Raw genomic sequence first — 23,942 nt, forward strand, 5'->3', positions numbered from 1 at the left:
AGGCTGAGGCGGGAGAATGGCGTGAACCCGGGAGGCGGAGCTTGCAGTGAGCTGAGATCCGGCCACTGCACTCCAGCCCGGGCGACAGAGCAAGACTCCGTCTCAAAAAAATAAAAAAATAAAATAAAAAAATAAAGTTTATTTCTCTCTAGATTCTGAAATAATTTCTTACAGGTCTCTACAAATCCACCATGGAATAAAGAAGAGAATAAAATGAGAAAAAGTCACCTGGGCATTGAACATTTTCTTCTATTGTGGGAAATGGCCAGCACCTGGGATACTCTGTCTTTGTCTCCTCTGGATCTGCCTTAAATTTCTAGTTAGAAACCTCAGTCACCAGTGAAGAGTGTCCACAAAAATCATTATCTAGGTCCTGGAATCTTCCTCTTTCTTCATTCACTTCTTGTTTCTTCCCAGGGCAGCCCGGACCTGTAGACTGAGGAGCAAAACAACTTTCAGGGGTGCATTCACCTTAACACACGACCCTGAATATTTGTCTCTTTATTTGGTTCTCTCAAACCAAAGAAACGCAAGACCCTCAATGAAGGCCAAATGCCTTTCTTCGGTGAAGTGTGGAAGTAACATGAAGAGGAAAGGGGAGGTCACAAAGGCCACACAGCACCATGCCTAAGCAGTAGGTAATTCTCATATCAGCTTTTTAAATAACGCCATATGGATGGTGAGAAACTGTACATTTTTTCCTTTATACAATGTTACCCTCACACGTCTTTAAAAGTCTTTATATATATTTAAAAGTGTTTATATATGGCCCGGCATGATGGCTCACACCTGTAATCCCAGCACTTTGGGAGGCTGAGGTGGGCGGATCACCTGAGGTCAGGAGTTCAAGACCAGCCTGGTCAACATGGCGAAACACTGTCTCTACTAAAACTACAAAAAATTAGCCGGGTGTAGTGGCGGGCACCTGTAATCCCAGCTACTCGGAGACTGAGGCAGGAGAATGGCTTGAACACAGGAGGCAAAGGTTGCAGTGAGCCCAGCCATTGCACTCAAGCCTGGGCGAAAAGAGCAGGACTCCATCTCAAAAAAAAAAAAAAAAAAGTGTTTATATACACACTTCAATATGAAGAACAAGAAACACATCAAAAAAAAAAAAAAAGAGGGAGACAGAGAGAAGGAATACGAGGTATAAATACAAATTTAGAAAACAATTCAAAAATGTAAATACTGGGAAAACAGCCGCCTTTTATATATGAACATACAAAACCTAAAACACCCATAAAAAATATGCAGTACATTTGCAAGAGGAAGGATAAAAATAGGCTCTTATTAATTTGTGCAGCAGTAATAAAAAAAATACTGTTAAATAGAAAGCTTATTCATCTGCACCCTCTCTGCCCCCCAACAAGACTTTCATTTTCTGCAGGTTGAAGAGCATGGGTTGTCGTGGAAAGCCAGAGGATTAGAAAACTCATCGTGCAGGAAGTACTTGGACCTGAAACTTTTAGGAAATGTTAACGTTCATCAAGTCTGTTTCAGCAGCCAAAGTTTGAGCTCAACACACACAAACACACACACACATACACACACACACACACACACACAGACCCTGCCAGGTCTCCTGTGAAAAGACTTCAGTTTTCACTTGTCTCTACACAAAAGGCCACCACTCCGCCAGATTAATACGAAAACCTGGAGTAGATACACACGTACACTGGCTTCCCTTAATGATTCCTCGATCACTGAGCCTCAGATTAATCCAGAATGTGAAACAGAAGTCACATTAGTTGAAAAAGCCACCCCACCGATTTTCAATCACTGAGCCGCACAGGGGAGTGACCCGCGAGGACCACAATCCCTGACCTCAGGACTCAGGCCTTTAATCACTGACCACCAGAGCCTCCATGAGGGACCCCCAAAGACATCCCATCACAGACACCCACCAGGGACTCCTACCAGCTCCCCTCCAAAAGAAAACACCCGCCCCCGCCTCCCCCACACCGCCGCGCTACCTACACCGTATAGCGCCACCAACAACGCAGACGCCCTCAGAATGCTCCCTCCCGCCGCGTTTCCACGTCCTGACCCACACACTGACCTGACTCTCCCTGGAATCGCTGCGACCTCTTAAAGACTGAACTTACTTCCCTAAACTTCTTCCACTTCTGGGCCCCTCGCCCAGCTCCCGCCCCACTAAACCTCCAGGGAGGGTCACCCGCGTTTCCATGGAGAGCGGAATGCGGCCTTCCGGCTTTTCCTCAGGAGAAGCGTCCGCGCCGGAGTCGCCTCGCCGCTCTGGGGGCGGCCATCTTTGAGTACGTGACGTACAGACGGCACAGCAGCAGCGAGACGCGGTGGACAGAGGCCTCTTAAAACTGTCAGATTTCCAGACACCTCAGCCCTGGCAGAAAATGGAGAGATTATCAGAGGCTTGAGTTCACACAGACAGATACGGCGAGTGGGTAAAGTCCTCTGAACAGACAGGGAACAGAGTAAGTTAATCTCCTTGTAGGGGATAGTGAACGGCGCAAAATTCTCAAAGGCCGGAACCCGTTATTACCACAAAGGCGCGGCATCAGTTCTTAACGGTTATGATGGCTGTGACGTCTCAGCTCAATGGAAAATTAAAGTCACCTCTGGGCACCTCAATCACTATTCTAAATGCGAAGCGTTTTAGAGGCCGTATAAAAACTGAATCAAGCGAGATTAGAACAAAAAATAAGCGAGCGGTGCGTTGCAGGTAACCGCGCCGTTAGGCGGGAGCACTGTGGGGGCGGCCATCTTGGGGGAAGCTCGGTGTCCTTACGGCAGAACAAATGCTCTCTGGGAAGCTTGCGGTGGAACTGGCCCGTGGAATTGTCTCTAGAAGAAGAAAACCACCTGGCTCTGTTCTTGACTCTGGAAATGAATCGTTTTCTAGAATTATTTAGGTTGTTGGCAGATTAATTTCCTTCACACAGTTTCCTTGCCCCCACCCTTTTAAAGATAGTAATCTTTAAAGCCAACAATAGTATTGTCAAATCCCTTTCATATTTGAAACCTCTGACTATTGCATCTCTCCGGTTTCTCCTATTATTAAGTGCTTGGGCAATCCAGAATAATCTCCCAATGCTAAAGGCAGCTGATTAGTAATTAAAGTGCAGAGTCCTTTTTGCCATGTAACATAATATAACCATGGGAATTATTCTGGAGTTGGAGATCTGCCTATGATATGACACTAATGAATATTTTGCAATGAAAAAATACTATTTTTAAAAATTGTCCATATATCTACAGAATTATTACCACAAGTTATGCCTTGTGACGGTTTTTTATAAGAAAGAAGCAAGGATGAAAATGTCAACATTTTCAATTGTGTGTTTTCTTTTTAATAATAAAGCATGTGTTCTAATTTAGAAAAACCACAATAAAGGTATTTTCATCATGTCAGCCTTGAGGCTGAACAACACTTAACATTCTTTTTCCTTTTACCTGTCTGCCTTCTCTCTTCCACTACACTCTCTATACCCCACACTCCAGGCTCTCTTCCATCATCTTATGCCTATGGCCCCTTTTCCCTGTACCCTCTTATTACTTCCATCTGTCACACAGACACACACTGTCACTCCTCTAAACACTCTAGTGTTAAACAATTGCCACTGATTGTTTTTGACAAGTGCCCTATGGGTAGGAGTGTTCACATAGATAAAGCTGAGTCAAGTCAAGTAGAGAAATACTATGAGAATAGACCTATTCAGCAGGCTGCAACACATTTAGTCGTGAAAATTCTGTGGGGATGGAGGCTTTTGGGTGTTTCAGAGCCATTTCTGCCATTTTCAGAGCCATTCTACTTCCTCAAGTGCAGATATTCTGCTAGGGTGCAGATAGTCACTGTTATTGTTGTTAAAAGGTGGTTGCTTTTCAAGGCTACCTTGAGCAGAGGATATGGGGATACGATTAGGGCAAGGTAAATACTTTTTTTTTTTTTTTTTTTTTTTTTTTTTGAGACGGAGTCTCGCTACCGCCCAGGCTGGAGTGCAGTGGCCGGATCTCGGCTCACTGCAAGCTCCGCCTCCCGGTTCACGCCATTCTCCTGCCTCAGCTCCCGAGTAGCTGGACTACAGGCACCCGCCACCTCGCCCGGCTAGTTTTTTGTATTTTTAGTAGAGACGGGGTTTCACCATGTTAGCCAGGATGGTCTCGACTCCTGACCTCGTGATCCGCCCGTCTCGGCCTCCCAAAGTGCTGGGATTACAGGCTTGAGCCACCGCGCCCGGCCAGGGCAAGGTAAATACTACAAGGTAAAGCTCACTTGTGGCCGGTGTTGTGAACTTAATTGGCCACTCTAGAAAAGGAACTAACTGGCCCCTAGCCAGGGTCTAAAAACTAGATCTAGATAGCACAAAAAAGTTACATTAAACTTCCTCTAGTGTCCAATCTATCAGATTCCGATCCTGAAGGACCAACTCAGTCTCTCTTCTACTTCATCTCCTTTCTCTCATCTTATAAAAGATATTCTTTGCGAAAACTCTGTTTATTTCACATATAACTCAGCTTTAGCTGGGCCTGGTTCTCCCCTCCAAGATCGTGCCTTTACCACATAACTTTCGCAGCCTCGAAATGCTGAAGATTTCCCAGAAATTTGTTCTAATTCCTAGGGGTTTAACCTACCAGTATCTCCTCTGTATTCATCTTGGCCTTCTCTATAAAATTAGATTTTGCCTAACATAAGTACAGATATAAAGCTCAAATCCCCTCAGATATTTCCAAAAGAATTTACTTTTACAGAAAAACCTCAGTGACACATGTGGCCTTTTTTGAAGATACTGTAAGAGTGACAGGGACAGAGATAACAGGGTACTCAAGAGCAAAAATCTTCAGAACCTCTCATAATAATTACTTTTTCTCCACATCCCCTCTAGGATGCCTCACCTGTGAGTCTTTTCATATCTTCCTCCTCTAGCTATGCAGTGCCCCACCTGCTGGTCTTGTGCTGATCTCTCTCGTGGCCCTACCTGCCCCAACAACTTACATTCTTCTCCATTTTAATATAGATCAATTAATTCTTCCAAGAATATACCCTAAACACTTACATTTATTGCGATTCAGAGAGCAGTAAATCCACCTTTTAAAAATAATAGTTAGGGATTGCTGGGCGCGGTGGCTCATGCTTGTAATCACGAGGTCAGGAGATCGAGACCATTCTAGCTAACATGGTGAAACCCTGTCTCTACTAAAAATACAAAAAAAAAAAAAAAGCCGGGTGTGGTGGCCGGCGCCTGTAGTCCCAGCTACTCAGGAGGCTGAGGCAGGAGAATGGCATGAATCGGGAGGGGGAGCCGAGATCGCACCACTGCACTCCAGCCTGGGTGTCTAAGCAAGACTCCGTCTCAACCTTTTTTTTTTTTTTTTTTTTGAGACAGAGTCTCAGTCTGTCGCCCAGGCTGGAGTGCAATGGCGCGATCTCAGCTCACTGCAACCTCCGCCTCCCGTGTTCAAGTGATTCTTCCGCCTCAGCCTCCCGAGTAGCTGGGATTATAGGCACCTACCATGATGCCCAACTAATTCTTATATTTTTTGTAGAGACGGGGTTTCACCATGTTGGCTAGGCTGGTCGTGAATTCCTGACCTCAGGTGATCCACTCGCCTCTGCCTCCCAAAATGCTGGGAGTACAGGTGTGAGCCACCATGCCCAGCCTATCTATCAATCTTATTTTGAATCACACCTCTGGTCACTTTCAGGAACTATGGAAGTTTCTGTCACCCAGGCTGGCATGCAGTGGCATGATCTCAGCTCACTGCAACCTCCGCCTCCTGGGTTAAAGAGATTCTCCTGCCTCAGCCTCCCTAGTAGCTGGGATTACAGGCGCGTGCCATCACGCCTGACTAATTTTTGTATGTATTGTAGAGACGGGGTTTCACCATGTTGGCCAGGCTGGTCTTGAACTCCTGACCTCAAGTGATCCACCCCCCTCAGCCTCCCTAATGAAGCAATATTTAATTAAGATTTCTATCAATTGGATACTATGCATCAGGATGAAGATAACCTGATTTATTCACCGTTGCTATCCCCACATAGATGCCACATTAACCAGCTGAAGAAAATCCTGAGACTACAATAGAAAGAAATGTGGCTCCTCCGTAAGTTTCTGTATTGATGTTCCAAGGATGATGAATGTGTAAACAACTGAATGTTGTGCAAAAACATGCAGTTTACTTATTTATGATAAGATGAGGAGAATTTGTATTTCTGATCCAGACAAAGCAGAGCCTGGATACAGTGGAGTCACAGCTCATGACAACAAAGGGGCTGACACTTGGAAAACACACAGAAATGAGGGCAACAGTGTTCACCAGCCACCACCTGGGATTATGAAATCGAGCAATACAAACATGAATGTAGGAGGAGAGGATATGAAAAGACACAAAGGTGCTCACCAGGACAGGATACTCTGGGTGACTCTGGACTCAGAGGATCTGTAGGAAGCATTATTCCTGTGAATGTGTTGGACTTACTGCTTGTGCCTGTACAAAATGAAAATCCTGGAGCCACTGGACAAGATTATGAGCACAGAAAATAAAACTTCAGGAATACAAATAATGCTGCATACAATGGGTCTATAATTTTGTTAAAACCTAGAGTAGAACAGTAACCAAAATCTCTTCTTTGTGATGTTTTTGTTGCTGTATGTGACAACCAGATACATGGGAAAAATTTACTACAATGTACAGGATCTAGCAGATGGGAATGGAGTATCCAATGTACTCTGCAGCTTTTACTTTAAGATCCTTCCACCTGGAGTTCATGGGGCTGATCTTTATGGTCTGGAAGACACTCAAGAGGCAGGTGGTGCCAATGGACATAGTCCTGTCCACTCTTTCTACATAGAAAGTATGTTCACATCCAAAACCATTGAAGAAATGTGTCAATCCAAAAGCTGACATTGGGGAACTCCTTTTGAGAGAAGAAACATGGGGTTTCCAATAATCAAGTGCTTGAGACTCACATCTGTACACCTCAACCTGGATCTTGTGTAAGAAAGAAATAGATAATGGCAAACGAGAGAAGTTGCCTAGGATTTCAACCCTCATCTGTGATAAGAAGATTATCCTTATTGCCACATCACTGGAATCTTTTCTTTCATTCAGCACATGTTCCTTTAAGGATGGTAACAATCATTCTTATGAGAAAACAGCCTTATTGAAGATTCTTGTCATTAACAGTAACTTTCACTGTGTGCTCCGGTGAGGATAGCCAGGTGCACTTAGAAATGGAAATAATTACCAGGGTACTTCATCGAAGTCAGCACTAAGGATGAGGTGGTGTTAACCATGGGAGAAGCAATGACAAGTGACAGCAAACAGAAAAAAAGCATCATCTAACATTTTATGAATAAACTGATGAGGTAGTTATAATGGAAAAAAGACATAACCTCAACCGCTACCAACACTATAGAACAAATTACTTCTGAATGAATTGCTGATCTAAATTGTCATGGTAAGTAATACAATTTTTAGAAAAACAATAATAGTATTTTTGTGGTTTTAGAATAAAAAAATGTTTCTCAAGTCACACAAAACACATTAATAATATAGGAAAGATGACAAATTAGGCCATAGTAAAATTAAGAGCTGGCACTCCTAAAAGACCACACACACACACACACACACACACACACACACACACACGAGGGGTTTGGAAGAGAGAGATGTATGTACCATAAAAAAGCACAGATTTACACAATAGAGTAAATTATAGTCAAAACATTCCAATAGAAGCTTCAAAAACATTATTCAATTAATAATTTAGAGAAAATGTTCAATGTCCTTATTAATTGTGAGAATTCAAGTAACACTACTACCTAATATCATTGTACACCAATCAGAAATCTATAATAAAAATGGTAGGAAATATCAAGTTTTGGAAAAGATGTGGGTAAAACAGGCACTTCATACCAATGGGTGTTAAAATGGCACAAATATTTTGGAAAACTCTGGTAGTACCTACATAAGCTGAAGAGATACAAACCTAGGTCTCAACAATTACACTCTTACAAATATACCCCAAATAAATTTCTATCTATATCGATATCTATATATATACACCACCAAAAGATTAATTCAATAATTTATATACCAGCACTAGTCATAATACCCCAAACTATAGACCATCCACACGCCCATCAATAGTAAAATGACTCAGTGATATCCACACAACGGAATCCTTTAAGGCAATGCTAATGTATGCCAACAATACATTCACAAAAATCATATAGAATAAAAACAAAGCAAGTATAAGATAAACTAAAAAAACAGGAAAAGTGATCTAATCTCTTAAATGTTAGAATAGATGTAAACCTATGTCCCAATGCCGCTTCTACAAAAACCCAACCGAACTGTAGCCTTGGACCAGGCATGGTGGCTGACGCCTGTAATCTCAGCACTTTGGGAAGCCAAGGTGGTGGATCATGTGAAGTCAGGAATCGAGGTCAGCCTGGCCAACATGGTGAAACACCATCTCTACTGAAAATACAAAAATTAGCCGGTGTGGTAGCGTGCATCTATAATTCTGGGTGCTTAGAAGGCTGAGGCAGGAGAATCGCTTGAACTCAGGAGGCGGAGGTTGCAGTGAGCCTAGATCACAGCACTACACTGCAGCCTGGGAGACAGAATAAGGCTCTGTCTCAAAAAAAAAAAAGAAAGAAAGAAAGAAAAGAAAAAGTACTTGATGTCAATAATTCACATTAGATGTCACTGAACTCATTTGTACAATTAAATGCAAATTAATTTAGAAGTGATGATGAAGAAATAGGAAAATCTACCTTATCAATATTGATTCCAGCAACGATAGGAAGCCTAAACAGAAATCTATCCCTAGAATAAAGAGATATATTTATAACAGTCTTTCACAAATAAAAACAACAGCATCAAATGGTTTAAATGGCAGATTCTACCATTTCTTTTAAACATCATATAAGCCAATAATTGATGCTTTTCTTCCCCCCAAGAAAAAGAACACTCACTGGCTATGTAATTAATGAAGAAATACAAAATTTAGCGGTAAAAATTGATTCTTTGGGTTTTCAAACAGACATAGTTAGCAAATAAGTAGAAATTACAGCTCAAAGTGCAGTGGGATGAAGTGGTTACCAGTGCACTATGTACCTACTTTGCAATGTTTTAAGATACAGTATGGGCCAGGTGAAGTGGCTCATGACTGTAATCCCAGCACTTTGGGAGGCCAAGACAGGCAGATCACCTGAGAGGCCAGGAGTTCGAGACCAGCCTGGACAACATGGTGAAACCCCGTCCTTATTAAAAATACAAAAATTAGGCCGGGCGCGGTGGCTCAAGCCTGTAATCCCAGCACTTTGGGAGGCCGAGATGGGTGGATCACGAGGTCAGGAGATCGAGACTATCCTGGCTAACACGGTGAAACCCCGTCTCTACTAAAAAATACAAAAAACTAGCCGGGCGTGGTGGCGGGCGCCTGTAGTCCCAGCTACTCGGGAGGCTGAGGCAGGAGAATGGCGTGAACCCGGGAGGCGGAGCTTGCAGTGAGCTGAAGTGAGCTGAGATCCAGCCACTGCACTCCAGCCCGGGCGGCAGAGCGAGACTCTATCTCAAAAAAAAAAAAAAAAAAAAAAATACAAAAATTAGCCAGGTGTGGTAGTATGTGCCTGTAATCCCAGCTGCTTAGGGACTGAGGCAGGAGATTTGCTTGAACCCGGGAGGCAGAGGTTGCAGTGAGCCAAGATCATGCCATTGCACTCCAGCCCGGGCAAAAAGAGCAAAACTCTATCTGAAGAAAAAAAAAATTAGCTGGGCATGGTGATGCATGCCTGTAGTCCTAGGGAGGCTGGGGCGAGAAGATCTCTTGAGCCCAGGAGTTCAAGACTAGCCAGGGCAACATGACAAAACCCTGTCTCTACCAAAAACAAAAAAAGATACAATATGGTATAAACTTGAGAGCATGGGAAGTAGCAGATAACAGGCATACAACTATTTTCCAAATTATCATGCCTCATGTTGTCAGGGCACCTTCTCTTTTATTGGCAGAGGATCTTTATTGATTAAAGGAAAGGATTGCTCTGCAGGATGACCATGTTACATGAATAGCAGACCAGAACATTGAGAGAATGAGATTTTCATTGGAGTAGAATGATAGGTTACCTATCCGCATATATGGTAGACAAAAAATGCATATATGGTAGACAAAAACATGTAAGGAGAATGATAGTCACCTTCTACTTTGAAAAGTAATAGTTGTGGCCAGGCATGGTGGCACATGCCTGTAATACCAGCACTTTGGGAGGCTGAGGCTGGTGGATCACCTGAGGTCAGGAGTTCGAGACCAAACTGACCAACATGGAGAAATTCCCGTCTCTACTAAAAATACAAAATTAGATGGACATGGTGGCACATGCCTGTAATCCCAGCTACTTGGGAGGCAGAGGCATCAGAATCGCTTGAACCCGGGAGACGGAGGTTGCAGTGAGCCAAGATGGCGTCATTGCACTCCAGCCTGGGCAATAAGAGCGAAACTCCGTCACAAAAAAAAAAAAAAAAGTAATAGTTGTATATCAGATTAATGAAAATTAGTCTTATTCTTGGAAACTAAAAAGACAGCAGTTATCACAGAGGGCATTTTATTCAAAAGAACCAGAAGAGTGTTCATGTGTAGGATTCATATTTGTCTACTGAAATTACATTTTAGTATTGCTTTATAATGGATGTATTAATCAGTAAAATGTAATTGCTTGTTTTGCAACCTGGAACAAATCATGTGCCTTACATCAACCAAAGCAAGTTCTGCCTCACTGGGGCACTTCATAATAAATATTAGTAATACATCACGAAGTGCTGAAGGTTGAATGCCACCTATAACAAGTTTTTTCATATTAGATGAATTCAAACAGGATACAATTTTGGGAATATATGCTTATAATTTGCACTTGAGCTATTCTCTCTGAGTAGGCCCCAGGACATTTTTTTTTTTTTTTTTTTTGAGACGGAGTCTCGCTCTGTTGCCCAGGCTGGAGTGCAGTGGCTGGATCTCAGCTCACTGCAAGCTCCGCCTCCCGGGTTCACGCCATTCTCCTGCCTCAGCCTCCCGAGTAGCTGGGACTACAGGCACCCGCCACCTCGCCCGGGTAGTTTTTTGTATTTTTTAGTAGAGACGGGTTTCACCATGTTAGCCAGGATGGTCTCGATCTCCTGACCTGGTGATCCACCCGTCTCGGCCTCCCAAAGTGCTGGGATTACAGGCTTGAGCCACCGCGCCCGGCCGCCCCAGGACATTTTTGTGGAAATACCATGCAGTGCAATTTCAGACTCTGAGCATCTAAAACCTGCCTCAGTATTCATGAATATTCACTATATGATTCTATTTTTACATGCCTTTGTATGTACTAAGATCAATGGCTTGCATTTGCCTTGACTTTTATGCGTGGTAAAAATAAAAATATGGCAAGTATATACAAATATTAGGAAATGGTCCAGGTGTGGGGACTCATACCTGTAATCCCAGCACTTTGGGAGGCCAAGGCAGGTGGATCACATGAGTTCAGAAGTTTGAGACCAGCCTGAACAACACGGTGAAACTGTGTCTCTACTAAAAATACAAAAATTAGCTGGGTGTGGTGGCACACGCCTGTAATCCCAGCTATTTTGGAGGCTGAGGCAGAAGAATCGCTTGAACCTGGGAGACAGAGTTTGCAGTGAGCTGAGATTGCACCACTGTGCTCCAGCCTGGGCGACAGAGGGAGACGCAGTCTAACAAAAAAAAAAAACGTATTAAAAAATATAATATATATATTATATACATGAAAATAATTAGGAAATAAGAATTTCTTATTTGTGGGCCAGGCGCAGTGGCTCAAGCCTGTAATCCCAGCACTTTGGGAGGCCAAGGCGGGCAGATCACGAGGTCAGGAGATGAAGACCATCCTGGCTAACACAGTGAAACCCCGTCTCTACTAAAAAATACAAAAAACTACCCGGGCGAGGTGGCGGGCGCCTGTAGTCCCAGCTACTCGGGAGGCTGAGGCAGGAGAATGGCGTAAACCCGGGAGGCGGAGCTTGCAGTGAGCTGAGATCCGGCCACTGCACTCCAGCCTGGGCGACAGAGCGAGACTCCGTCTCAAAAAAAAAAAAGAAAAGAATTTCTTATTTGCGCTTAGAATACATAGTGAAGTAAACAAAAAACAACAACAAAAAATAATACATAGTGAATTTGAAAAGATTAAATGTTAGGACAGGCACGGACGGTGGCTCATGCCTGTAATCCTAGCACTTTGGAAGGTCGAGGCGGGAGGATTGCTTGAGCCCAAAAGTCCAAGACCAGCCTGGGCAACATGATGAAACCACCATCTCCACAAAACATACTATTATCAGCTGGGCATGGTGGTGCACACCTGTAGTCCTAGCTACTTGGGAGGCTGAGCCAGGAGTATCAATTGAGCCCAGGAGACAGAGGCTGCAGTGAGTTGAGATGACATCGTTGCACTCCAGCCTAGGAAACATAGCAAGACTCTGTCAAAAAAACAAAAAACAAAAAACCAAACAAAACAAAACAAAAACAGAAACAGTGCAAGACTCTGTCTTAAAAAATAATAATAAATTAAAAAAAAAGATTAATGGGCCAGGGTTGTGGCTTATGTCTGTAATCCCAGCACTTTGGGAGGCTGAGGCAGGTGGATCACCATCCTGGTGATCATCCATCCTGGCCAACATGGCAAAACCCGCTCTTTACTAAAAATACAAAATTTAGCTGGTGTGGTGGTACATACCTGTAATCTCAACTACACAGGAGGCTGAGGCACGAGAATTGCTTGAACCCAGTAGGCACAGAGGTTACAGTGAACAGAGATCGTGCCACTGCACTCCAGCCCTGGGCCAGAGAGTGAGACTTTGTCTCAAAAAAAAAAAAAAAAAAAAAAAATTAATGTTCGCTCTGAAGAATCAACATACATAATGGGATATCTTGTGGGGCAGGTAAAGTAGAAACTTTATATATTCAACCCAAAACATATTTTGTTAATTTGCACTTGGGCCACTCCACTAGACAGGATAGAACCTCACCCACGTTTGGATGCTGGGACTGATGATGTCACATAGTGAAGTATCATATTTGTCACATAATGAGACTCTGGAAAGAGCAGAAGACTTCCCAAGCTGGTTCAAAAGTGGCTTGTGAGAGCAGGAAAATGTGTTGTTGACTATGGTTAAGGAGTAGGGCTAGGGTAAAGGTACCCAGGCATGTCTTGAACTTCCAGCATATACAAAAGAAGGGAGCACTCAGGCTTTATTATCGACTTGCCCAAATGGGCAAAATAGAAAAAGTGGTGTGGCTTAAAAGATATCAGTAATAAATCAAAAAGTAGATTCAGATTCTTTAGTCCAACGCTGAATGTTTACTCTTGAAACTCCTGACTTCTAGGTTGAGAAAGCCTCAATTTCCTCATGCTAAAACCTTATACATGTCCTTTCTTCCAGCATAAATAGGACCCTTTACACAATATAATTGTTGAAAGTGCTTCCAAAATACTGCTTAGACAAATTGTCTACAATATTTTTACATTTGAATTGTGAAAATGAATGTTTATAAGACAATAAAAATTGAGTAAGTTAACAAAAAAGCCATTTTTCAAAAAGCTATAAAAATTTCTACATGAGGTTATCATAAGAAGCATGGTACTCTATAACAATTTCTCAACTATAGCAAAGCTCCACTTTATTTATTTACTTATTTATTTAGAGATGTAGTTTCGCTCCTGCCGCCCAGGCTGGAGTGCAGTGGCGTGATCTTGGCTCACTGCAACCTCCACCTCATGGATTTAAGCGATTCTCCCGCCTCAGCCTCCTGAGTAGTTGGGATCACAGGCACCTGCCACCACCTCCAGCTAATCTGTATATTTCTAGTAGAGACCAGGTTTTGCCATATTGGCCAAGCTGGTTTCAAACTCCTGACCTCAAGTGATCCACCTGCCTCGGCCTCCCAAAGTGCTGGGATTACAGGTGTGAGCCACTGCTCCCGGCCTATTTATTTATTTTTAAATAGAGATAGGGTTTCACCATGTTCCCCAGGCTGGTCTCAAACTCCTGGGTTCAAGCAATCTTCCCACCGTGGTCTCCCAAAGTGCTGGGATTACAGGTGCGAGCCACTACACCTGCCCAAAACTTACTTTTTAAAATACTTTTTAAAAACAATTATACACTTTCCTAGAAATCATTTAACCCAATTTATAGATTTACATTTCTTCCCTTGTACTTAAATGAAAAACTTGAAGGCTCCATAAATCAAGGTGGTATTTTTAGATTTGTCTGGCAAAAAATATGTACAGAGAACTGACAGATAAAAAGGATGTGCTCTATCAATATGTAAAGGGTCCCATACATTTTAAGTTCCGTGAAATAATTCGAATGATACAAGATAATGAACTGAAATTGCATAATGTGGAAGCAAGAGCTCTGTTGCTAATGTGCAAGTATATCACCGGGAGTTTTAAAACACAACATGCTAATTATACCTTAAAATATATTTCTCCCAGTCTGGGCAACATGACGAAACCCCATCTCTACAAAAAATACAAAATTAACCAGGCATGGTGGCGTGGGCCTGCGGTCCTGAGGCAGGAGAATAGGGTCTGGAGGCAGGAAACCTAAGGCTGTTTCGTGCTAACTTCCTTGAACTAAGTTGAAGGGAAACCCTTAACTTTCCACACCTAAGTAACAAAAGAACCAGTGACTACTCCCTTTGCAAACCTCTACCTTGTCTGCGAGGCAGGTGGGAAATTAAAAGTACCTCTGATTGATTGCTTTTTGCTTTTACTTTTACAAAGTAAAGACCTTTTTAACTTTACTTCAGCCTCTGATTGGTTGACCGATTGCAGGCCACCATTTTATTTACATGAGGAGACCACCAAGCGGCCAATGGGAAACCTGCAGTAGTCATTTAGACCCAAGAAGATTCTATATCCAGGCCACTGCTCGGGCTTGTTCCCACACTGTGGAGTGTACTTTCATTTTCAGTAAATTCCTGTTTTCGTTCTTTTGACGCTGCATTCTTTCCTTGCTTTGCTGGGTATTTTTTCCAATTCTTTGTTCAAAATGCCAAGAACCTGAACAACTTGCAGTCAAGACCCTCTACTGAACATATTTTGGTGAGCTAGCCAGGAGAGAAGGTAGGTTCAAAGTTTGGGATTTCTTTTTCTCCTTTCCCGTTTTACATACAGGGAAGTCTTTGTCTCGGTCTGTTTTCCTTTCCAACTGAGGACCCTCGGTGGACAGCGCCTAAGCACGAAGACAAATGCAAGTTTCTAGCCAGGGCCATTCTCTGGTGAAACTGAAAGATTTCCGTGTGGAAGTGCCTGACTGCCACCGCTTGGTTCAGGTGAGAAACCTGAGTCCTTTTCTTCGTTTTTGAGTCCGATTCCTTTTTTTCTTTTGCTGAGTTTTCTTTTTCTCCTTTTTCAGTCTTTCAGCAGCCGTTTCCTAGTAGCTCCTTGGTAATTGGGGGGAACTGACTGGGGCCACTCTCTGGTGGTCTCTGAAGGCCAAGGAGTGAACAGGGATGGCTGCCCTGCCCAGAAGGGGAAAAGACTCTTTTCTATCCTTTTCAGTAATAGTCCCTGATCCCTATGTGTGATGCAGTTGGCAGGAGTAGCTTGTCCAGGGCGAACTCATAGGTTTCAGGTGACTTAAGCTTCTTTTACTTATGCTAAATTCTTCCCTTCCCTCATTCAACTGGCCAAGGACAGAAAACCCACCTAACTAGGCGAAAAAGGTTATACAAGTCAGAGGGTCTGGGCATGTCGTAGGTGGTCTGTGTAGTGCATGGTGGTGGAGGGAATTCATGAAAGGGAATTTATTATTGCCTAAGTTGAGAGGGTTAAAGAGTTGCTTTAAGTGGGATAGAAAAACTTGTCAGGTCCTCAGTGGTGTAGAGAACCATTCCAAAGCAGTGCCAGCACCCATCTAAGGTCAGAGATGTCTGACAGACTAAGTTGGAGCCCTAAAGGGGGGATGCTCTCAGGGACCCCACTCTGGGCCCAGAATTTTTCCAGGGGGATGCCCCAGGTAAAATTTGGGTCACCTAATGAGCCTTCCACTTTTCAAAGTCCTCTTCTCTTTTCCAGACCACTATGGGCAACTCTCCACCTATTCCACGCTTGGCTATATCCTCAACCATTGAAATAAATTTGACCCTGACACTCTAAAGACAAAATGTGTAATTTTTTTTTTGCAACATTGTCTGTCCTCATTGTGAACTGCCCAGCCTAGAATAATGGGCAGTCACTGGCAGCCTTAATTATGACACCATCCTGCCATTAGACCTATTTTGCAAGAGGCAGGGCAAATGGTCAGAAATCCCATGTGCACAGGCTTTTATGACCCTATACCAAACCTAACAATCTGTGAAACTCCCAGAACCCACCTCCCCCTCCAACCAAAGGAAAGTTCTAAGGTAGAATTAGGTATTATAGATGATATAGATGACCCCCCCTTTTTTTTTTTTTGAGACAGTTTCACTCTTGTCGCCCAGGCTGGAGTGCAATGGCTTGATCTCAGCTCACTGCAACCTCCACCTCCCAGGCTCAAGCAATTCTCCTGCCTCAGCCGCCCAAGTAGCTGGGATTACAGGCACACACCACCATGCCTAGCTAATTTTGCCTTTTTAGTAGAGATGGGGTTTCTCCATGTTGGTCAGGCTTGTCTTGAACTCCTGACTTCAGGTGATCCGCCTGCCTCGGCCTCCCAAGTGCTGGGATTACAGGCATGAGTCACCGTGCCCAATCAGATGACCCCCTTTTACAAGAGCCACTTGTCTCTAAGGATGAACAGCGACCATCCCTATCGCCCCCTTACCAAGTGCTCCTGAGGCTAAAACCCAGGAGCAAACACCGGGGACCCTACTAAGTCCCCCTAACACTCGGAGGGGAACACCATATCCACTCTCCCTCCAGCCTTGCTATACCCTAGGGAAGTAGCAGGAGATGAACGGCCAGTCCTATTGCAGGTCCCCTTCTCTATAGCTGATATACAGCAATTAAGGAAAAGCTAGGAAGCTACTCTAAGAATCCTAGGAAATTTGCAGATGGTCTCCAAAAGTTGACCTTATCACTATTGCACTCCAGCCTGAGTGACAGGGCGGTTACATGATAAAAATGTCAGTTTACAAAGATGATTTGAGAATCTTGTGTGCAAAACCTTAAAACCAGCTGCAAAACATGTGAAGCAACAAATGACAGAAGTGAAAAGAATGTACAAATCTAGGTGGAGCACAGATTTTTAGGGTCGTAAAAGTACTCTGTATGTTTCCCATATCCCAAAGTAACTCTGTTTGTCAAAGGACACTGTGAACACAAGCTCAGTGACTTACGTTGTAAATTTACATTATTCTCCACCACACAGTACAGTGACCTTAATCTTCCAGAAAACATGGATATGAAGGAACCACACCTAATGAAGTAGCCCTCTCATCTGATTTATTCCCAGAGGCCACAATGAAGGATGTGTAGGAAAGGCAAGACTTCATACTTTAGGATGAAGGTCACAAATAGTTAACTAGCCTTTTTAAGAAATGTCAAAGTGGCGGGGCGCGGTGGCTCAAGCCTGTAATCCCAGCACTTTGGGAGGCCGAGACGGGCGGATCACGAGGTCAGGAGATCGAGACCATCCTGGCTAACATGGTGAAACCCCGTCTCTACTAAAAATACAAAAAAAAAACTAGCTGGGCGAGGTGGCGGCCGCCTGTAGTCCCAGCTACTCTGGAGGCTGAGGCAGGAGAATGGCGTAAACCCGGGAGGCGGAGCTTGCAGTGAGCTGAGATCCGGCCACTGCACTCCAGCCTGGGCGACAGAGCAACACTCCGTCTCAAAAAAAAAAAAAGAAATGTCAAAGTGAATACAATTATTTTATATACTGAATTAGCCACGTGCACACATGCTCTTGCTCCTTTGATGTACATATTACCTGGGGTTTTGACAAATTTTATCTTGTAGTTATTTTACAGTAGGTATCATTCCAGGTCAATCCTGGATGGAGAAGCAGACTTAGTTATCCATAGTATGGTTTACCTAATGTGGAATCTGTTGAGAAATGGTTTAAAATTTTATCATGTTAATTACATTTGCAAGGTTTCTATCCAGCATGAATAATTTGGTGAAGCCTGAAGACACACTACTGATTAGAGGTCCTTCCATGTTAAGCACGATCATTTGGATTTTCTCCTGTATAAATTCTCTCAAACTCCAAAAACATGAACATTTGATTTTTTATTTTTTTGAGACAGAGTCTTGCTCGTCGCCCAGGCTGGGGTACGTTGGTGCAATCTTGGCTCACAGCAACCTCCACCTCCCGGGTTCAAGTGATTCTCCTGCCTCAGCCTCCCAAGTAGCTGGGATTACAGGCGCCCACCACCATGCCCAGCTAATTTTTGTATTTTTAATAGAGGTGGGGTTTCACCATGCTGGCCAGGCTGGTCTTGAACTCCTGACATCAGGTGATGCACCTACCTCGGCCTCCCAAAGTGCTAGGATTACAGGTGTGAGCCACCACACCCGGCCCATTTGATTTTTTTTTAAAAAGGCTTACCACATTCGTTACATTTTGTAAGGCTGTTCTCCAGTATGAATACTCTGATGTTTCTGTTTTGATGTTCGGGTAAAAAGCCTTAGCACACACATTACATTTGTGTGCTTCCTGTCCAAGATGTATATTCTGATGTCTAGTGAGTTCAGATACCTCAGGAAAGCCTCTAGCACATACATTTATATGATTTATTTCCAATATAAACTCTCATGTCAAGTAGTGACTGAACTCTGCTACAAAGTTTTTGCCACATTCATTTCATTTGTAAAGCATATCTGCACTTTGAGTTATTTACAGATCCACAAGTTTTGACTTTTAAGTAGTATTCTTGCCACACATATTACACTTCTGTGATTTCTCTCCAGGATGTATATTTTTTTTGTTTGTTTTTGTTTTTTGAGACGGAGTCTCGCTCTGTCACCCGGGCTGGAGTGCAGTGGCCGGATCTCAGGTCACTGCAAGCTCCGCCTCCCAGGTTTACGCCATTCTCCTGCCTCAGCCTCCGGAGTAGCTGGGACTACAGGCGCCTGCCACCTCGCCTGGCTAGTTTTTTGTATTTTTTAATAGAGACGGGGTTTCACCGTGTTAGCCAGGATGGTCTCGATCTCCTGACCTTGTGATCCGCCCGTCTTGGCCTCCCAAAGTGCTGGGAATACAGGTTTGAGCCACCGTGCCCGGCCCAGGATGTATATTCTTATGCCTAGTGAACACTTGCTTAAAACTTAGCTATATTATTCACTTCATGTGTAAATGTATTAGGCCATAATTGCATTGCTAGAAAGAAATACCTGAGGCTAATGTATAAAGAGGTATAAAGAGGCTCACAATTTTGCAGGCTTTACAGGAAACATGGTGCTGCCATCTGCTCACCCTCTGGGGAAGCCTCGGGAAGGTTAAAATGATGGTGGAAAGTGAAGGGGGAGTGGGCATGTCACATGGCCAGAAGGGGAACAAACAAGAGGGAGGTGCTATTCACTTTCATGCATGCGTATGTGTGTGTGTGTGAGACGGAGTCTCACTCTGTCACCCAGGCTGGAGTGCAGTGGCACGATCTCGGGTCACTGCAGCCTCTGCCGCCAGGGTTCAAGCAATTCTCCTGACTCATCTTCTCGAGTAGCTGGTACTACAAAGTACCTGCCACAAAGCCCAGCTAATGTTTTTTATTTTTGGCAGAGACAGGGTTTCACCATGTTGGCCAGGCTGCTCTTGAATGCCTGACCTCAAGTGATCCGTCCACAGTCTCCCAAAGTGCTGCGATTACAAGCATGAGCTAGGCGCCTGGCCCTGCCATTCACTTTTAAACAGCCAGAGCTCATGAGAACTCACTATCACAAGGACAGCAACAAGGGGATGGTACTAAACCTTTCTTGATAAATCCACCTCCATCATCCAGTTGCCTCCCACTAGGCCCCACCTCCAATGCTGGAGATTACAATTCCACATGAGACTTCAAAGGGAAGGGACAAATAGACAAATTATATCAGTTAAGTATAAATTATTTGGAGATCCCAGAAGTTAGGACAACGTCTAAAGGCCTTTCCACATTGAGTTTAGTTGTAAGGTTCTCTCCAGTATGTTTTATCTGATGTTTAGTAAGGCCTGAGCGACTAATGTAAGATTTGCCACACTCATTACATTTATAAGGTTTTTCACCAGAATGAATTCGTTGGTGTTTAGTGAGGCAAGACCGCCGCCCAAATGCCTTGCCACATTCAATACATTTGTATGGCTTCTCTCCAGTATGGTTTCTCTGATGGTAAACCAAGTTTGACCTTTCGATAAAAGCTTTACCACATTCATTACATTTATAAGGTTTCTCTCCAGTATGCATCATCTGATGATTAAGCAGAATTGAACGTACTCTAAAGGCTTTGCCACACTCATTACATTTGTAAGGTTTCTCTCCAGTATGAATACTCCAATGACGTGCGAGGCCTGAGCGATAACGGAAGACCTTGCCACATTCATTACATTTGTAAGGTTTCTCTCCAGTATGAATTCTCCGATGCCTTGCAAGGGTTGTAGTGGAATTAAAGACTTTTCCACATTCAATACATTTGTATGGCATCTCTCCAGTATGTCTCCTCTGATGGTACACCAGACTTGTTTTATGACTAAAAGTTCTACCACATTCACTACATTTGTGTGGTTTCTCCCCAGTAGGATTTCTGTGATATTTTGCAAGTTTTGAACTTTGGATAAAAGCCTCGCCAAACTCATTACAGTGGTAAGGGTTCCCTCCAGTATGAATTACCAGATGTTTAGTGAGGCTTGAACGCTGAGTATAGGCTTTGCCACAATCATTACATTTGTAAGGTTTCTCTCCGCTATGAATTTTCCGATGACGTGCTAGGCATGAGTAGTAACTGAAGACCTTGCCACATTCGTTACACTGGAAAGGTTTCTCTCCGGTATGACTTCGCCTATGTATTGAAAGGTTTCCACTGTCAATGAAGACCTTGCCACACACATTACATTTGTAAGGTTTCTCTCCGGTATGCATTCTCTGATGACGTGCTAGGCATGAATAGTAAGTGAAGACCATGCCACATTTATTACAATGGAGCGGTTTCTCTCCAGTATGACATCTCATATGAACTGAAAGGTATCCACCGTAATTAAAGACCTTGCCACACACATTACATTTGTAAGGTTTCTCTCCGGTATGAATTCTCTGATGTATAGTGAGTAATGAGCCCCAATTAAAGGCTTTGCCACATTCATTACATTTGTAAGGTTTCTCTCCAGTATGAACTCTCCGATGCACTGCAAGATGTGAATGTTGACTGAAGACCTTGCCACATTCATTACATTTGTAAGGTTTCTCTCCAGTATGAATTCTCCGATGACCTGCAAGACGTGAACGTTGAAAGAAGACCTTGCCACATTCATTACATTTGTAAGGTGTCTCTCCAGTATGAATTATCTGGTGCCTTACAAGTTGTGAATTTTGATAAAAGACCTTGCCACATACATCACATGTATATGGTTTCTTTCCTGCATGGATTATCTGATGTGCAGTAAGGCTTGAGTTCCGTTTAAAGGTTTTGCCACACTCATTACATTTGTAGGGTTTGTCTCCAGTATGAACTGTCTGATGAGTTGCAAGAGAGGAACTCTGACTAAAGCACTTCCCACATCGATTACATTTGTAAGGTTTCTCTCCAGTATGAATTCTCTGATGAACTGCAAGGTGAGAACTTTTACTAAAGGACTTGCCACATTCATTACATATGTAGGGCTTGTCTCCGGTGTGACTTCTCCGGTGATTTACAAGATCTGAATTTTGTCTGAAGATCTTGCCACATACATCACATTGATATGGTTTCCCTCTTGTATGGACTATCTGATGTACTGTTAGTAGTGAGCCCCGATTAAAGGCTTTGCCAGACTCACTGCATCTGTAAGGTTTCTCTGTCGTATGTATCATCTGATGATTAGTAAGACTTGGAGACACTCTAAAGGCTTTGCCACACTCATTACCTATGTAAGGTTTTTCCCCAATGTATGTTTTCTCGTCTTGTGTAGGTAACGAAAGCTGCAAAAAATCATTCCCATATTTCCTAGAAATGTTGGTTTGGACACTAGGAAAAAGTCTTTGAAGTGGGGAAGCTAAAAAACCATTATTAACTGTCCTCTCAATTTGATTACATTCATAAATTTTCCCTGCAGTTTGAAATTTCTGCAATTCAGCCAGACCAGACTGAAAGCTTAATATAAGCTGATTTTCAATATGCTTGTTTTCTACGTCCCCTTGACTATGTCGAACTCTTGTACCAGTAAGATTGTTTTTATGGGTCATTGGCACTTCTTTACAATTTATTTCACCATCTTTCCATTGAAAGTCAAGGTCCTGTAGATTTTTGTGGATTTCCCTGAAGTAAACATTTTCAATGTCATAGCTTTCATGTCCTTCCAACATCACTGTTTGGAATTTTTCTCCTGTGTTACTGTTCTGTATTCGTGGTAATTCCTTGATCACACGTTTAGGAGAGATACCTGCAAAATATAATGAACATGGGGTTTTAAAATAACTATTATTGGTAAATATCATTTTATACTGAAAACACACTACACTAAACATAATATACTAGCAAGTTGTGAAACTTTTCTACCATGATCTATTTGTAGAAATGCAAAATGAATAGAATTCTGTAGTAAAGAGTGATATTCAAATCAATTTTAGGAAAGCCTAGTTTCAAACATCCTTTGACCAAAAGACTCGTGTTGTGCAAACATATATGAGCACCAAAACAAGTATTTTGCAACCACTGACCCCAAATGACACACCAACCGGCAGTAAACATATGGCTCCCTCATAATAGAAGAGAAAAAGTTACATATATTTATTTCATACAAATAAATGCTAAAACCACAGCAAGATATACTGTAATGGTAAATATTAACTAATAATCATAATATAAATTAATAAATAGGCTGGGCGCGGTGGCTCAAGCCTGTAATCCCAGCACTTTGGGAGGCCGAGACGGGCGGATCACAAGGTCAGGAGTTCGAGACCATCCTGGTGAACACGGTGAAACCCCGTCTCTACTAAAAAATACAAAAACTAGCCAGGTGAGGTGGTGGCGCCTGTAGTCCCAGCTACTTGGGAGGCTGAGGCAGGAGAATGGCGTAAACCCGGGAGGCGGAGCTTGCAGTGAGCTGAGATCCGGCCACTGCACTCCAGCCTGGGCGACAGAGAGAGACTCCGTCTCAAAAAAAAAAAAAAAAAAATTAATAAATAAAACATTCTAATAGCCTGTGATAAAACCAGCAGGTAAATAATGAACAACCACAACATACAAATTTATAGTATGAAATTCTAAACAATTCTCCATTAATAATAAGCAAGAACTTATAGTCTAGAGGCAGCATATGATAACTAGAAAATATATTGAGATCACTGGCTTTTAAAGATAAAAGAAAGGTAAAAGGCCGGGCACGGTGGCTCAAGCCTGTAATCCCAGCACTTTGGGAGGCCGAGACGGGCGGATCACGAGATCAGGAGATTGAGACCATCCTGGCTAACACAGTGAAACCCCATCTCTATTAAAAAATACAAAAAACTAGCCGGGCGAGGTGGCGGGTGCCTATAGTCCCAGCTACTCCGGAGGCTGAGGCAGGAGAATAGCGTAAACCCGGGAGGCGGAGCTTGCAGTGAGCTGAGATCTGGCCACTGCACTCCAGCCTGGGCGACAGAGCAAGACTCCGTCTCAAAAAAAAAAAAAAAAAAAAAGAAAGGTAAATATGTCTATGGCCATACCACCGTGAATGCATCTGATCTATCTGATCTCAGAAGCTAAGCAGTGTCAGCACTGGTTAGTACTTGGATGAGAGACAGGTAAATATATAACATAATAAACATTGAAAATTGGGGACAGGTCAGCCAGGCGCAGTGGCTCACACCT

At 43.0% G+C, this 23,942-nt stretch overlaps 2 protein-coding genes and 1 long non-coding RNA gene across 13 annotated transcripts in view; 1 reads left to right on the forward strand and 2 right to left on the reverse strand.

Annotated features, from left to right (window-relative positions):
* Window positions 1-2,611, reverse strand: part of ZNF432 (zinc finger protein 432) — a 26,798-nt gene extending 24,187 nt beyond the window's left edge. For 2 of the 5 annotated variants that reach the window (XR_004440506.1, XM_033224362.1), the window contains exons 1-2: window positions 2,060-2,197; window positions 229-436 (exon numbers count right to left, since the gene is read on the reverse strand). Coding sequence is in view for 4 of the 5 variants with exons in the window: in XM_033224362.1 (XP_033080253.1) it covers window positions 229-243 (15 nt within the window). In the remaining variant the exon portion in view is untranslated. Of the gene's footprint in view, window positions 1-228; window positions 437-1,977; window positions 2,031-2,059; window positions 2,284-2,521 lie in introns of those variants that run through there. The other 3 variants (XM_033224364.1, XM_033224363.1, XM_033224365.1) reach the window with 3 other exon arrangements.
* LOC117091701 lies at window positions 2,355-16,161 on the forward strand. Of its 4 annotated transcripts, none has more exons than XR_004440511.1 (4): window positions 2,355-2,453; window positions 6,020-7,438; window positions 14,835-15,334; window positions 16,080-16,161. It is a non-coding gene; the product is annotated as an uncharacterized LOC117091701 (long non-coding RNA). The 4 variants fall into 4 exon arrangements; XR_004440510.1 differs by lacking the exon at window positions 2,355-2,453 and adding an exon at window positions 2,599-2,690; XR_004440508.1 differs by lacking the exon at window positions 2,355-2,453 and adding an exon at window positions 2,605-2,701.
* A 3,521-nt stretch (window positions 16,162-19,682) lies between these two features.
* LOC117091705 (zinc finger protein 841) overlaps window positions 19,683-23,942 on the reverse strand; it is a 29,404-nt gene continuing 25,144 nt past the window's right edge. For all 4 annotated transcript variants that reach the window (XM_033224390.1, XM_033224389.1, XM_033224392.1 and 1 more), the window contains one exon: window positions 19,683-22,533. In XM_033224390.1, coding sequence (XP_033080281.1) covers window positions 20,030-22,533 — 2,504 coding nt within the window. In that variant the 3' untranslated portion in view covers window positions 19,683-20,029. The remainder of the gene's footprint in view (window positions 22,534-23,942) is intronic.

Source organism: Trachypithecus francoisi, unplaced genomic scaffold, assembly GCF_009764315.1.
Source record: "Trachypithecus francoisi isolate TF-2019V2 unplaced genomic scaffold, Tfra_2.0 Lachesis_group12, whole genome shotgun sequence".
Taxonomy (NCBI): domain Eukaryota; kingdom Metazoa; phylum Chordata; class Mammalia; order Primates; family Cercopithecidae; genus Trachypithecus; species Trachypithecus francoisi.